General features: G+C 45.1%; 1 protein-coding gene across 1 annotated transcript in view; it reads right to left on the minus strand.

Moving 5' to 3' along the window:
- LOC137533638 (serpin A3-3-like) overlaps positions 1–16,088 on the minus strand; it is a 57,045-nt gene that overhangs the window by 11,717 nt on the left and 29,240 nt on the right. Inside the window, exons 2-4 of the mRNA XM_068254979.1 lie at positions 9,790–10,460; positions 4,029–4,287; positions 509–656 (exon numbers count right to left, since the gene is read on the minus strand). Of these exons, the coding sequence (XP_068111080.1) occupies positions 509–656; positions 4,029–4,287; positions 9,790–10,460 (1,078 nt within the window). The remainder of the gene's footprint in view (positions 1–508; positions 657–4,028; positions 4,288–9,789; positions 10,461–16,088) is intronic.

Here is a 16,088-nt window from a genome sequence, read left to right on the forward strand (position 1 = left end):
CAAAAATAACCTCCCTTGGGGGGTACTTACTTTTCGGAGGGGGAAGCCTCTGGATCCTTATGAGGCTTCCCTCATCCTTCTAAACCTCAGGGATCCAGCGCTGGCTCCCCTGAAAGTACAGCCAAGGATGTTGGCTGTGGCGCAGGCGCGGTAGCACCTGAAATATTTACTTACCATGATCCAGCGCAGAAGCAGTAGCGGCTGACCTGATCGGGCTGGGCTATTTCCACCTGAGCTCGATCAGAAAGTCACTACTGCACCTGTGCTGGATCGTGGTAGGTAAATATGTACTTTGCCGGAGGTTGGGAGCTGCCAGCACTAAATCTTGGAGGCTTAAGAGGATGGGGGAAGCCTCATTAGGATCCAGAGGCTTTCCATTCCCGAGGTGAGAACCCCCTAGAGTCAAATTATATATGTTTATATTTTTCGAGGAGTTCAAAGTTTACCCAGCTGTTAACTGAACCTATTGAAACAATACAGTTAGGCAATTAATGAAAATGGATCTCACCTTGGACACCAGCAGATTATGGACTCCGTTAATCCCTGAAAGATCAGCATCACCTGAAAAGACCTTCACCATACCCATCTCACTCAATTCCTCCTTCAGGTCCAGAGATGGGGAAATTGAGAATTTTGGGACCAATAAATGAATAAGTCTATGGATGGAAAAAATAGACATAATAACTGACAAACATTTGGAAATGTTTACCCCAAGTAAGTTACGTTTAGAAGTGTGTACATCTAGAACAGGATACAAGGCACCTGATGCACTAACTTTAGGTAAATTTGTCAAATTTGTAGCACACAGAAATTTTACTGGAGTGAACGCCATGGACCTAGTATTTCTTAAGCAATCAGAGCAACTCGTGTTACCTGGGTAACACACAGGCTACCATGGTAACACATGGTATGCTACTAACACAAGTAGTGAACCGTGCATTACCATAGCGACACACTCATTACCCAGGTAGCAGGAGTTATGCTATTTGTGTAATGCGTGTTAATCCCTGGCATTAGATTAGTGCCAGTAAAATTGCCACCCTCTGCCAGTGCATGGAAGAATTTCTTAGTGATGAGCACAAACTTTGCATGATCAGAATTTCCCATCGTAATTCACTATTTCGATACAAAATGTTGGGCAAATCGTAATTATTTTCATTTGGAAATATAATCCGGAACCGTATGATGCAATTTTGTGTAATTTTCACGTAACTTCGTGATGACTTAAGCGGTTAATAGCAGAGCCCCCATGTTATCATCACCATAAGTGCTATGTGTGTTGAAGGAAATAGTGGGAACAAGGCAAAAAGTAAAATTTTTTAAAGAGAATTTGTAGTTTTTGAGGAAATCGATTTTAAAGATGTGAAGGAAAAATGGTTTTTAAACTCATTTTTCCGAGTTTAGAAAAACGTTTTTCTTTTTGTATTTTTCAAATTGATTTTCTCAAAAACTACAAGGTCTTTTTGAAAAGTTTTTTTTTTTTTGCCTTGTTCCACTATAGGGCTTTGCTATTAACCTCTAAAGTCTAAATTACCCTCTAAATTATGCAAAAATTACGCAAAGTTATGAATAGATTACACAAAATCAGAGGAATGTCGAAATTGTAGTTATATATAGCAGATTATGACCATCACTAGATTTTCTGAACCTAGGTGCATTAGGCACCATAAGTGATAATATGGGCCTTCCATGTTTTTGTTTTTGGTGGGGTGGGATAGAGAGAGAGAGAACTCTACAGTATATACCAATCTCTGCAAATAAACTATACACCATCTTCTTACATGGAAAATCACAAAGAAAGTCTGGGTGATGCAGACAGACATACAATCTCAGGGATAAATGGCTGTGCCAGAACCGTGACCAGGGGGCTACAAATCATGATGCAAATTTTCTGCTGCACTTCCCCAAGTACCGTAATACTCGCATATAAGCAGACCCGCATGTAAGCCGACCCCCCACTTTTACCTAAAAAAAACCCAGGAAAAAATGATTGACCCCCATATAAGCCGGGTAGGAAATGCTGGCCACCTTATTCCCCTAGTGTGTCCCAGTATAGCCAGTATAGTGCCCAGTCTAGCTAGTAAAGTGCCCAGTATGGGTAGGTAGTGCCCCAGTATAGCTAGTATAGTGCCCAGTATAGCTAGTAAAGTGCCCAGTATAGCTAGTATAGTGCCCAGTATGGCTAGTATAGTGCCCAGTATGGGTAGGTTGTGCCCCTATATAGCTGGTATAGTGCCCAGTATGGGTAGGTAGTGCCCCAGTATAGCTAGTATAGTGCCCAGTATAGCTAGTAAAGTGCCCAGTATGGGTAGGTAGTGCCCAAGTATAGCTTGTATAGTGCCCAGTATAGCTAGTATAGTGCCCAGTATACCTAGTAAAGTGCCCCAGTATAGCTAGTAAAGTGCCCCAGTATAGCTAGTATAGTGCCCAGTATAGCTAGTATAGTGCCCAGTATAGCTAGTAAAGTGCCCAGTATAGCTAGTATAGTGCCCAGTATGGCTAGTATAGTGCCTAGTATGGGTAGGTAGTGCCCCAGTATAGCTAGTACAGTGCCCAGTATGGGTAGGTAGTGCCCAAGTATAGCTAGTATAGTGCCCAGTATAGCTAGTAAAGTGCCCAGTATGGGTAGGTAGTGCCCCAGTATAGCTAGTATAGTGCCCCAGTATAGCTAGTATAGTGCTCAGTATAGCTAGTATAGTGCCCCAGTATAGCTAGTATAGTGCTCAGTATAGCTAGTAAAGTGCCCCAGTATAGCTAGTATGGTGCCCAGTATAGCTAGTAAAGTTCCTAGTATAGCTAGTATAGTGCCCAGTATAGCTAGTATAGTGCCCAGTATAGCTAGCATAGTGCCCAGTATGGGTAGGTAGTGCCCCAGTATAGCTAGAATAGTGCCCAGTATAGTTAGTAAAGTGCCCAGTATGGGTAGGTAGTGCCCCAGTATAGCTAGTATAGTGCCCAGTATAGCTAGTAAAGTGCCCAGTATAGCTAGTAAAGTGCCCAGTATAGCTAGTAAAGTGCCCAGTATGGGTAGGTAGTGCCCCACCATGAGCGCCTGTGCAACGTGGCACCAGACGCGTGAAGTGATGTCACACATGCGCCAGTCACAAGTAGTAGAGGTGCTCACAGTAATGGTGGACACTTTAAAAGGATATGAGTTGCTGCAGCAGAAGGTGATACCTTTATACTGCTGGGGGTCCATCTGGTACATTGGCCATTAAAATATCAAACACTTTTACCACCATGCACACGGTCAAGCACTTGCAACTGAGATTTTTCAGCATGTCTGATTGACCCTTTTAACCAATTTTCGCCCGAAATTGATCTAACATTAGATCAGGTGGCCGTGTTGCAGCCATGATTCTCTTTTGAGTCGATAAAATTTGGAAGGTCGATCTGGCCACAGTATCAAGTGATGTATGGCATTAATTTGTGGCAGTTAGCGGATTATGCAGCAAATAAGCAACCGTGCTCTCTATGCTCCTCTTAGTCTGAGGCAGGATGCAATGTTATCTGTGGATTCGTTGTCTCATGGAAGAATGTTGTGTTTCTTATCTTCCTCTGAAGCTAAAAGTCTTCATGACGTTCAACAATTTCTTGACATAGACATCGTTGATTGCAGTATACCGTATATACTCGCATACAAGCCGAATTTTTGACCCCCAAAAAGTGGGTCAAAAGTTGGGGGGTCGGCTTGTATGCGAGTCATGTGGTCCGCGGACCCCACCCCCCCCGCCCGCTGCCCCCGACGGCCACCGATGCTTTTACCGTAGCTGGCGCCGCTTCTTCTATTCCCCTCTCCTGCTCGGTAATTCACAGCAGCGCTCTTTACAGCTGCTGTCTGTGATGAGGCAGGAAGCAGTATAGAGCGCGGCTTCCTGTAGCGGCGATGTGTATCGCCGTTACTATGGGAACCGCTCTCTCTACGGCTTCCTGCCTCATCACAGACAGCAGACATGAAGAGCGCTGCTGTGAATTACCGAGCAGGAGAGGGGAATAGAAGAAATTGGAACAGGTCCATAGGGTCTCACCTCTTTTCCATCAGGTGTGGTAGTGGTAAACTTTGGAGGGCTTTTTCCACCTCATGAAGTTTCCCTTTATCTGGCAAGACGAGAATGGCTGAAACGTTACCATGATACGGGATCTCAACTACTGTACAGCCAATTTCTTTATCATCAGCCACACGATGTGTTCCTTTACTACTCATCATTTTCACTTTAATTACTGTATTGTCATCCACATGAAAGTCAGATTTTCCTTGAAGAGTCTTAAAAGGTGTCTCCCAGTCTCCTGAAAGGAATAGCACTTGTTAGCATTGTTCATAGAACTTACCATTTAGTCTTCAGGAGAAGAAGACACTCATATCCTATTCATCTAGTACAGATAAAACTTAAACCCTGGATCCAGTAATTCACTTGCAGAAACGAAGAACCAGACTTTAAATAGTCGGTTGCTCCTTCAGCCCTGCTCTCTATATTGTGGGATTAAGGCCCCATTCACACTTAAAAGCGCAAAACCCCGGCGATCACCGCCGCTCTTTTGCGGGAGTGATTTTTCCACTGAAAAATCACTGGACACTGCAGCGATTTTCCCGTGATCGCGTTTAGCACTTCTATAGCACTGAATCGCCGGGAAATCGCCTGAAAATGGTGCAGGCTATGCGTTTGGTGATTTGCGTTAATCGCCGGCGATTAATGCAAATTGCCTAAGTAAGAACGGGCCCATAGGGTTTCATTGCACTAGCGCTTTAAAAAGCAGTAGCACTTGAGCATTTTGCCGAAATCGCCAACAAAACGCTCTAATGGGAATGGGGCCTTAATGATCAACCTTATTTTATCTTGCTAACTTGAGACATGCATGTACAACCCAATTGTTCTACAAGATTCCTAACAAAGACTGTGACAAGGAAGTAGCAACTGGCTAAGTCTGCTGACAGTCATTAGATTAGTCCAGGTGTAGAAACAAGCTCCCGCTTCGAGAATCTAATTATTCAGACAGTACATTGGGAGGCTCTAGGACAGTGGTTCCCAACCTTTTATGAGGTATCGCCCCTTAGGGGAAGACGACTCACCCCTGTCGCCCCCCTTCTCTTAGTACGGTATACCCTTACGCCAGGTGGTGGTGCCAGTGGAGGGGGTAGCGCTGTGACCTTGCCAGCTAAAAATAGCCGGTGACTCAACTACTTCGCACCAATTCCCTTACCGGTGTAATGTCAGCTATTGCAGCCCTGCATGCGCAGTAGGAGCCTGCGTCCCATTAAATTGTGCAGCCACGTAAAACGTCCTAAATATCTCCACTTCCGCACCACGTACACTCCCGAAATTTTCAGGGGAGGGAGGGGACCCCCAGATCTAGCTCTGTGCCGAATTGCAGCCCCCGAGCCCCGCTGGTTCCCGAGACTGATTGCAGCAAACCTATCTCGGGAACTAGCGGGGCTCGGGGGCTGCAATTCGACACAGAGCTAGATCTGGGGGTCCCCTCCCTCCCCTGAAAATTTCGGGAGTGTACGTGGTGCGGAAGCGGAGATATTTCAGGTAAATAATATCTAACTTCCCACTGAGCATGCGCGATACTCAGTGAGGAAGGCTGCTTCCGGGCTGCAATATCTGACATTACACCGGCGCGTGACCAACGAGCCCTGAGGAATTACGCAACTACAACATGCACAGTTGCATATTTTATACAGATCATATTTTTTGCCCATAATTTTCTTAAAAACGAGTGACACTGCGACACTTTATTTTTTCTGCCTTTTCATACTGATCGCCCCCCTGTCGCCCCCCACAAATTTACCGCCCCCCCTTAGAACCCAAATCGCCCACCTGGGGGCGATCGCCCCCAGGTTGGGAACCACTGCTCTAGGATGTCCATGATTCTCAAAGAGATACCACATTCAGGCCCATATGCAATTAACTCTTTCTCCTGAGTTATCTCCTAGGGGATAATGTTTATATGTTCTTTAAAGTAATGCTTCAGCATTTTACAATTGAAAAATTACCCAAAAGCTGGTGGAAAAGTACTATAAAATAAATTATTCTAAGCATTTTCTTACTGTCTGGTGGATTAGAAGGCATTTTATTTACAAGTTGTGAAAATATCACCTAGGAGAAAATTTAGGAGTAAAGGTAATTGCCTATGGGCTTCAGGCCCTTATTCAATTAATTATTTCTCCCGAGTTTTTTCCTGTGAGAAAATTTGTCATCATCTCTTTAACCACTTTACCCCCGGCGGTACGAATTTCTCCGTCCCTTTTTTCCCTCCTAAAAACCAGGTACGGAGAAATCCGTACCTTCCGCGCTCCCGCCGCTGTCCGCGCTACCGCCGCTCGTGCGCGCGCACCCGCAGCTCGTGCACGCCGCTGCCCGCTTGCCCGGAGATCAATGAACGGGAAAATCTATTCCCGTTCGTTGATCTAAGCCCCCACAATGATCTGCTGCTTCTTTCAGAAACAGCGCGATCATTGTGAGTCTCCCAGCCTCCTAGTGCTTCCTGTAAGCGTCCTTCCGGTCGCTTACAGGTCGCATGTAAACATACTCACTGTGGCCATCTTGTGTCCAAATAGTAAACTACACCCTAATGCATTTTACACATACAAATAAATTGTTTTACATAATAAATTAACTCATTACCTCCCACACTCCCCAATTTTTTTTTTTTTTTTTTGTAATTTAAAAAAAAATAAATATATACAATAAAAATAAATAAATAAATAGTTACCTTAGGGACTGAACTTTTTAAATATTTATGTCAAGAGGGTATAACACTGTTACTTTATAAACCATGGGCTTGTAATTAGGGATGGACGCAAAACTGAAAAAAATGCACCTTTATTTCCAAATAAAATATTGGCGCCAAACATTGTGATAGGGACATAATTTAAACGGTTTTATAATCGGGAATAATGGGCAAATAAATGTCACGGATTTTAATTACAGTAGCATGCATTATTTAAAAACTATAATGGCCGAAAACTGAAAATAATAATTTTTTCCCACATTTTTTCCTATTTTCCCATTAAAACACATTTAGAATAAAATAATTCTTGGCAGAATGTCCCACCTAAAGAAAGCCTAATTGGTGGCGGAAAAAACAAGATATAGTTCATTTCATTGCGATAAGTAATAATAAAGTTATAGACGAATGAATGGATGGAGCGCTGAAAGGTGAAAATTGCTCTGGTGCTCAGGGGGTAAAACCCCTCAGTGGTGAAGTGGTTAATAATGTTTCAGCGCTTTGCAATTGACTAATAAAAAGCAGGTGAAAAAGTACCATTAACATTATTTTGAGTATTTTCTTGCTTGCGTGTGATTTAAAAGTTATTTTATTGACAAGGGCCCATATGCAATTCCCCTTTTCTCCCGCGTTTTCTCCTGAGTTTTCTCCTGAGTTTTCTCCTGAGTTTTCTCCTGAGTTTTCTCCTGAGTTTTCTCCTATGACATAATTTTTCATCTTCTGGTTAAAATAACTTTCTAGTACCTTTCAACTGAAAAAAAAAGTACTGTAGGTGGAAAGGTACTATCAAAGGTATGTTGAGTATTTTCTTGCTTGCTGGGGGCTTAACCTCCTTGGCGGTAACCCCGTGTGTGACACGGGGTAAGCCGCCGGAGGGTGCCGCTCAGGCCCTGCTGGGCTGATTTACATAATTTTGTTTTTCAAACACGCAGCTAGCACTTTGCTAGCTGCGTGTTTGGTCTGATCACCGCCGCCCGCCGCCGATGCGCCACTACCCGCCGCGATACAGCCCCCCCCCCTCATTCCCCTTGCGCAGCCTGGCCAATCGCGGCCAGGCTGCGCTATGGGGTGGATCGGGATTCCCTGTGACGTCACGACGTCGGCGACGTCGATGACGTCACTCCGTTCATCGCCATGGCGATGGGGGAAGCCCTCAACTAAATCCCGTTCAGAATAGGATTTCCTTATGGGCAAGCGGCGCCGGCGGCGATCAGTGGGTACGGGGGGGACTCCGCAGGGAGGGAGGAAGCATGTAGCTAGCGCTAGGCTAGCTACATGCTAAAAAAACCAATAATTTGAAAAAAAACCTCCCGTGGCCGCACAGCCGCATTTATCATACCGCCAGGGAGGTTAAAGGGAACCAGAGATGAACGATTCACACAAAATAAACATATCAGTTGATAGCTTGTACAGAATAAATGCTCTACCTGATAATTTCGCAGCTCTGGTGTGCCATTTTGAGTGCTTTTTATGCATTATTGCTCCATGAAATATCCAATATGGCCGCCGGCTCATATCCCTTCTGTTCCAGGTTATGAGGTGTTCTGGATGTGCTGTCTAGGCTATATGAGACTATAGACAAGCAGGGCTGCTGTAGGCTTTCATCTGTGTGCTTTCAACTTCATATTCTGGTATGCTGTGTGGCTGCCTGTAGGAAGTGTCTCTCATAGTAAAGAAACTGCATACAGTAGATAATAATGATGACTGGCTGCACAGACAGAGCACACAGATCACACAGCCACACTTGTCTGTTAGACAGAGATTTTTCCTGCAGCAGCAGCTCCATCCCATGTCATAACAGCTCTCAGTATGTAAAGCATGAAATTTGAGCCAGGAGGTGGCAGGCTTGGGCTTGAAAACACTCCACAGAAGAGTGACTCAGCTATAATGATTCCAGGTCAAACCTCGACTGAATAGTCGGTGGATTCTTATCACAGTTGATAACAGATAGATTAGACTGAGAAGAATAAAACTAAAAGCAGGGTAGGTGTTTACTGTCATGTTCCCACTGATAAATGTAATAAAATACATGAGGGTGCTTCGTCTCTGGTTCTCTTTAAAGGGCATTTTATAAACAAGTTTAAAAATATCACCTAGTAGAAAACTCAGAAGTAAAACTTAATTGCATATGGGTCATAGAGTCTCATAAAAAAAATTACAAAACATCATAGATTTCGAATTGTATCCTTTCTGTGACTGGCAGCCAGTGAAGGGAGTGACAGAGTGGGATAGGACTGAAGCGGGAGGAGAGGTTGAGAGTTCCTGATGGACTGCAGCAGGGCCAAACTGTCAACAGAGAGGCCGCAGAGCAGAGAGTTGCAGTAGTCTAGTCATGAAATAATCAGGGCATGCACAAGAAATTCAGTAGTGTCTTGTGTGAGAAAAGGGCGGATGCATCAATGAAGGTAGAGTTCAAGTTTGACCGCTTGAGGACCATAGGCTTACACCCCCTAGTGACCAGGCTATTTTTTGCAATTTAGTGCCCTGCAGCTTTAAAAGCTCACTGCAGAGCCATATACTGAGCCCACAAGTGATCCCCCCCCTTTTCTGCCCACCAACAGAGCTTTGTATTGGTGGGCTCTGATCGCTGCTGCCTTGTTTGTTTATTTTTATTTATTTATTTATTTAAATTGCTATTATTTATTTATTTATGTTTCCCCCCCTCCCTCCGCCAGCCAATCCCCACGATCGAATCTCATATGCATCAACCTATGAGAGCCAATCACTCTGTGAGCCTCTCCAGGGGACAGCCCAGGGTTTTGCCGTCGAACATTCTGCTAGCTGGTAGACTGATTAGGGAGTGAAGCTCCAGATCGGATGCGCGGCATCGGCGCACGCGGTCCCCTGCAAAACCCCGCCCCCAGACTTGATGCCTTTCGGCGTTAGGCGGTCCTGGGGCTGCCGCCTTCCCAACTCCTATCGAAATTAGGTAGTCGGGAAGGGGTTAAAGGATACGTGCACTTACAGTATAAAGGTTTCTACTTATAGTGTGTACTCAATGATCTCAAAAACTCCATTGACTTTGCAGTTGATTTGCTTGTTGAAACGTTCATAACTTACCTTTAAAGTAAATGGTGTTGACAAGAATTAAAAGTGTATTTGGGTCAATAGTGTCCAACAAATTACTGATTTTCCCACAGGTGTTTTCGGCCACATACTTATTGATTTTACTTTTTGCTTTTTTTGCATTGTGAAAATCCGTGGAAGTGGCTTTTGAGTGATAGAAGACGTTGAGATCTTCCAAGAACTCCTCAAGCAGTTTTTGATCTTTTTGGACAAAGAGAGCATTGGCAGTGTGGAGCTGGACATCACGATTGGATGCTTCGAGGATGCTGATGAACTGATGAAAGCCTCTGTGGATGTCTTCTTGGGAGACAGAGGATGTATTGAACCCAAGTCCTTCCAGTATTTCAGTTTGTGTCTGACCCTTGGCACCAGCAGACAGCATGCTAAATGCCATGGAAATACTGATTGGAGAGAAGAATATGTTATCGCTGGGATATTTTGTAGCGAGGTGTGTGTACAAACGATAGGCAAATTTGATATTGCCGGGTGTAATCTTCTGGAGAGATGATATATTTTTAGACAAATAGCTGGCTGTCACATGATCATCCTCATGGTGGTCCTTAGCATGGTGGTGATTATCTTTGCAGGAGTAACCAAAGATCCCCAAGCACAACAGAGCTTCACTCAAGCACAAAATCAAGAGGATCCTCATTGTTCTGAAAGAACTGAAAAATATATATATATATTAAGCAATTAAAAGTGCAGGACGGAAAGAGGAAATGAGTAGTCAGTGAGGGAGACTGACTGAGAGAGAAAATGTTACAGGACAACTGAAACGAGAGGGATATGGAGGCTGCCATATTTATTTGCCTGGATATCATGCTTATCCTCTGTTTGGGCTGGTGCACACCAAAACCCGCTAGCAGATCCGCAAATTGCTAGCAGATTTTTAAACGCTTTTTTTTATTTTTATGAGGCGTTTTGCTAGCGTTTTGCGGATTGCTGCTGCGGTTTTCAGTATAGTAGATTTCATATATTGTTACAGTAAAGCTGTTACTGAACAGCTTCTGTAACAAAAACGCCTGCAAAACCGCTCTGATCTGCCGTTTTTCAGAGCGGTTTGCGTTTTTCCTATACTTAACATTGGGGCAGAAACGCATCCGAAATCCAAAAAATGCCTCACCCAGGCATTTTTCGTTTCTGCAAAACGCCTGCCGCTCTGGTGTGCACCACCCCATTGAGATACATTGACCAAGCAGATCCGCAGCCGCAATCTGAAAACGCCCAAAAAGCCGCTCGGTGTGCACCAGCCCATACTGATACATTTTAGCCATAGCCCCTGAACAAGCATGCAGCAGGTGTTTTTGACATGCTCTGACAAAGTTAGCTGCATGCTTGTTTCTGGTGAGATACAGACTCTACTGCAGCCAAATAGACCAACAGGACTGCCAGGCAACTGGTAATGTTTTAAAAAAAATAATATGGCAGCTTCCATATTCTACTCATTTTGGTTGTCTTTCAAAGGGACATTGGCTGCAATCCCATGCATCACATGCAGCTCCTCCCTGGTTTGATGTTAATGATATTTAAACGAAATGTAAACCAGTTTAGTCTGCATATGTTTTCTCCTTCAGGACGGAAGCAATTTTCCCCTGTCGGCACTCCTTCCATTAATTCACCAATAACTTTATCACTACTCATCACACATGAATGATCTATATCTTGTTTATTTTCGCCACAAATTAAGCTTTTTGTGAGTGATACTTGTTTTCAGTACTGTAATCACTTTATTTTGATGCATTTTATAGGCGAATACACAAACACACTAAAAAATAAAAATATACACTATTTCTCCATTTCCATCCCCTATAGTTATTTTATATATATATATATATATATATATATATATATATATATATATATATATATATATATATATATATATATATATATATATATAAATATATAATATATATATATATATATATATATATATATATGTATATATATATATATATATATATATATATATATATATATATATAAAAATATATATATATATATATATATATATATATATATATATATATATATATATATATATATATATATATATATATATATATATATAAAATAAGCAATGCTACTATAGATAAAACCCACCCATTTTATTTGCCCAATAGTTGACCTAAGTCCATTTAAAAATGAGCTCTAGGTCTGTCACCACCGCCACATGTCAGCTCACACGAGCAAGCCCACAGCGTGCTCACATGCCTGTGGCCTGTCCTGCTCCTGTCCCAACGGCTGTCCATCCGGCACTTGCGCAGTAGCGAAAACGCACGGACACAGGGACAGGATGACGCAGGGACAGTTAAGTTTTATTACATAGGATTAGTCCCGGGTATCACAACATTTACATTATGTTCCTAGTACAATATATAGTGTCAATATATTTTGTGGAAAAAAGGTATATATTTTTTTTTTTTTTTGTATCTCCCATCAATTGTAAGCACTCATGTACTAAAATAACAGTAATATACCCTCATGACATACATATTAAAAAGAATCTAAGTCCCAAAGGCAACTATTTATGGATTATTTTTACTGCTTTTTTCCAATCTGTTTGCTTGGTAACTGGGGTGGGGGCTAGGAGGGGGCTTGAAAGTGATTTAATTAATTAATTTTATTAATAAAAAAAAAATCTGGGGTGTGCAAATTCAATTTTTCGCCAATAGATGGCGGAAGCTACACTCCTAAACTCCTTTTTTTTTTTTTTTTTTTACTTTGATTCACAATCTTTCTTATAAATGGACATAGCCCGTGATCAGGGTCATGTCCATTCATTACAGGCACTGCAATTGGTTCCGAGAAGCCTTGCTTCCCTTCCCCAATTGCCGGAATGGAAAACCACCGGGGTTCGCAGGGCCTTGCCCCCACGTTTGCGTGCGCACCACCACTTAAACACTGGGTGAGAACACTCTTCCAATTTGACTTTAGTGGTGCATATCTGGAGGAGAATACTTGGAGGCCCATAGGACTCGGAGGCTCAGGGGTAGTTAAGGGGGTTCCTTCCCTACCCTCAATTTTGGAATGTGTAGGAGTTATGAGTGCTGAAATATTGGGCCTTAAATATCAGGAGCATAATATAATAATGTAGAAAATGTAATCAGATACAGGATGGGTCACAAATCCGGAATAGCAGCCTAGTGGAGAGCAGAGAAATAGCAGCAGCAGCACAGGATCAGACACAGCTCCCGCATAGCAGCCTAGTGGAGAGCAGAGAAATAGCAGCAGCATAGGATCAGACACAGCACCGGCATAGCAGCCTAGTGGAGAGCAGAGAAATAGCAGCAGCATAGGATCAGACACAGCTCCAGCATAGCAGCCTAGTGGAGAGCAGAGAAATAGCAGCAGCAGCACAGGATCAGACACAGCTCCGGCATAGCAGCCTAGTGGAGAGCAGAGAAATAGCAGCAGCAGTAGCAGCACAGGATCAGACACAGCTCCGGCATAGCAGCCTAGTGGAGAGCAGAGAAATAGCAGCGGCAGCACAGGATCTGACACAGCTCCAGCATAGCAGCCTAGTGGAGGGCAGAGAAATAGCAGCAGCAGCACAGGATCAGACACAGCTCTGGCATAGCAGCCTAGTGGAGAGCAGAGAAATAGCAGCAGCAGCACAGGATCAGACACAGCTCCAGCATAGCAGCCTAGTGGAGAGCAGAGAAATAGCAGCAGCACAGGATCAGACACAGCTCTGGCATAGCAGCCTAGTGGAGAGCAGAGAAATAGCTGCAGCAGCACAGGATCAGACACAGCTCCAGCATAGCAGCCTAGTGGAGAGCAGAGAAATAGCAGCAGCAGAGGATCAGACACAGCTCCGGCATAGCAGCCTAGTGGAGAGCAGAGAAATAGCAGCAGCAGCAGCAGCACAGGATCAGACACAGCTCCGGCATAGCAGCCTAGTGGAGAGCAGAGAAATAGCAGCAGCAGCAGCAGCAGCACAGGATCAGACACAGCTCTGGCATAGCAGCCTAGTGGAGAGCAGAGAAATAGCAGCACAGGATCAGACACAGCTCCGGCATAGCAGCCTAGTGGAGAGCAGAGAAATAGCAGCACAGGATCTGACACAGCTCCAGCATAGCAGCCTAGTGGAGGGCAGAGAAATAGCAGCGGCAGCACAGGATCAGACACAGCTCCCGCATAGCAGCCTAGTGGAGAGCAGAGAAATAGCAGCAGCAGCACAGGATCAGACACAGCTCCCGCATAGCAGCCTAGTGGAGAGCAGAGAAATAGCAGCAGCAGCACAGGATCAGACACAGCTCCGGCATAGCAGCCTAGTGGTGAGCAGAGAAATAGCAGCACAGGATCAGACACAGCTCCGGCATAGCAGCCTAGTGGAGAGCAGAGAAATAGCAGCACAGGATCAGACACAGCTCCGGCATAGCAGCCTAGTGGAGAGCAGAGAAATAGCAGCAGCACAGGATCAGACACAGCTCTGGCATAGCATCCTAGTGGAGAGCAGAGAAATAGCAGCAGCAGCACAGGATCAGACACAGCTCCGGCATAGCAGCCTAGTGGAGAGCAGAGAAATAGCAGCAGCACAGGATCAGACACAGCTCCGGCATAGCAGTCTAGTGGAGGGCAGAGAAATAGCAGCAGCAGCACAGGATCAGACACAGCTCCAGCATAGCAGCCTAGTGGAGAGCAGAGAAATAGCAGCAGCACAGGATCAGACACAGCTCCAGCATAGCAGTCTAGTGGGGAGTAGAGAAATAGCAGCAGCAGCACAGGATCAGATACAGCTCCAGCATAGCAGCCTAGTGGAGAGCAGAGAAATAGCAGCACAGGATCAGACACAGCTCCAGCATAGCAGCCTAGTGGAGAGCAGAGAAATAGCAGCAGCAGCACAGGATCAGATACAGCTCCAGCATAGCAGCCTAGTGGAGAGCAGAGAAATAGCAGCAGCACAGGATCAGACACAGCTCCAGCATAGCAGCCTAGTGGAGAGCAGAGAAATAGCAGCAGCAGCACAGGATCAGACACAGCTCCGGCATAGCAGCCTAGTGGAGAGCAGAGAAATAGCAGCAGCACAGGATCAGACACAGCTCCGGCATAGCAGTCTAGTGGAGGGCAGAGAAATAGCAGTAGCAGCACAGGATCAGACACAGCTCTGGCATAGCAGCCTAGTGGAGAGCAGAGAAATAGCAGCAGCAGCACAGGATCAGACACAGCTCCGGCATAGCAGCCTAGTGGAGAGCAGAGAAATAGCAGCAGCACAGGATCAGACACAGCTCTGGCATAGCAGCCTAGTGGAGAGCAGAGAAATAGCTGCAGCAGCACAGGATCAGACACAGCTCCAGCATAGCAGCCTAGTGGAGAGCAGAGAAATAGCAGCAGCAGAGGATCAGACACAGCTCCGGCATAGCAGCCTAGTGGAGAGCAGAGAAATAGCAGCAGCAGCAGCAGCACAGGATCAGACACAGCTCCGGCATAGCAGCCTAGTGGAGAGCAGAGAAATAGCAGCAGCAGCAGCAGCAGCACAGGATCAGACACAGCTCTGGCATAGCAGCCTAGTGGTGAGCAGAGAAATAGCAGCACAGGATCAGACACAGCTCCGGCATAGCAGCCTAGTGGAGAGCAGAGAAATAGCAGCACAGGATCAGACACAGCTCCGGCATAGCAGCCTAGTGGAGAGCAGAGAAATAGCAGCACAGGATCTGACACAGCTCCAGCATAGCAGCCTAGTGGAGGGCAGAGAAATAGCAGCGGCAGCACAGGATCAGACACAGCTCCCGCATAGCAGCCTAGTGGAGAGCAGAGAAATAGCAGCAGCAGCACAGGATCAGACACAGCTCCCGCATAGCAGCCTAGTGGAGAGCAGAGAAATAGCAGCAGCAGCACAGGATCAGACACAGCTCCGGCATAGCAGCCTAGTGGTGAGCAGAGAAATAGCAGCACAGGATCAGACACAGCTCCGGCATAGCAGCCTAGTGGAGAGCAGAGAAATAGCAGCACAGGATCAGACACAGCTCCGGCATAGCAGCCTAGTGGAGAGCAGAGAAATAGCAGCAGCACAGGATCAGACACAGCTCTGGCATAGCATCCTAGTGGAGAGCAGAGAAATAGCAGCAGCAGCACAGGATCAGACACAGCTCCGGCATAGCAGCCTAGTGGAGAGCAGAGAAATAGCAGCAGCACAGGATCAGACACAGCTCCGGCATAGCAGTCTAGTGGAGGGCAGAGAAATAGCAGCAGCAGCACAGGATCAGACACAGCTCCAGCATAGCAGCCTAGTGGAGAGCAGAGAAATAGCAGCAGCACAGGATCAGACACAGCTCCAGCATAGCAGTCTA

Source organism: Hyperolius riggenbachi, chromosome 9 (assembly GCF_040937935.1).
Source record: "Hyperolius riggenbachi isolate aHypRig1 chromosome 9, aHypRig1.pri, whole genome shotgun sequence".
In the NCBI taxonomy this organism is placed as follows: Eukaryota; Metazoa; Chordata; class Amphibia; order Anura; family Hyperoliidae; genus Hyperolius; species Hyperolius riggenbachi.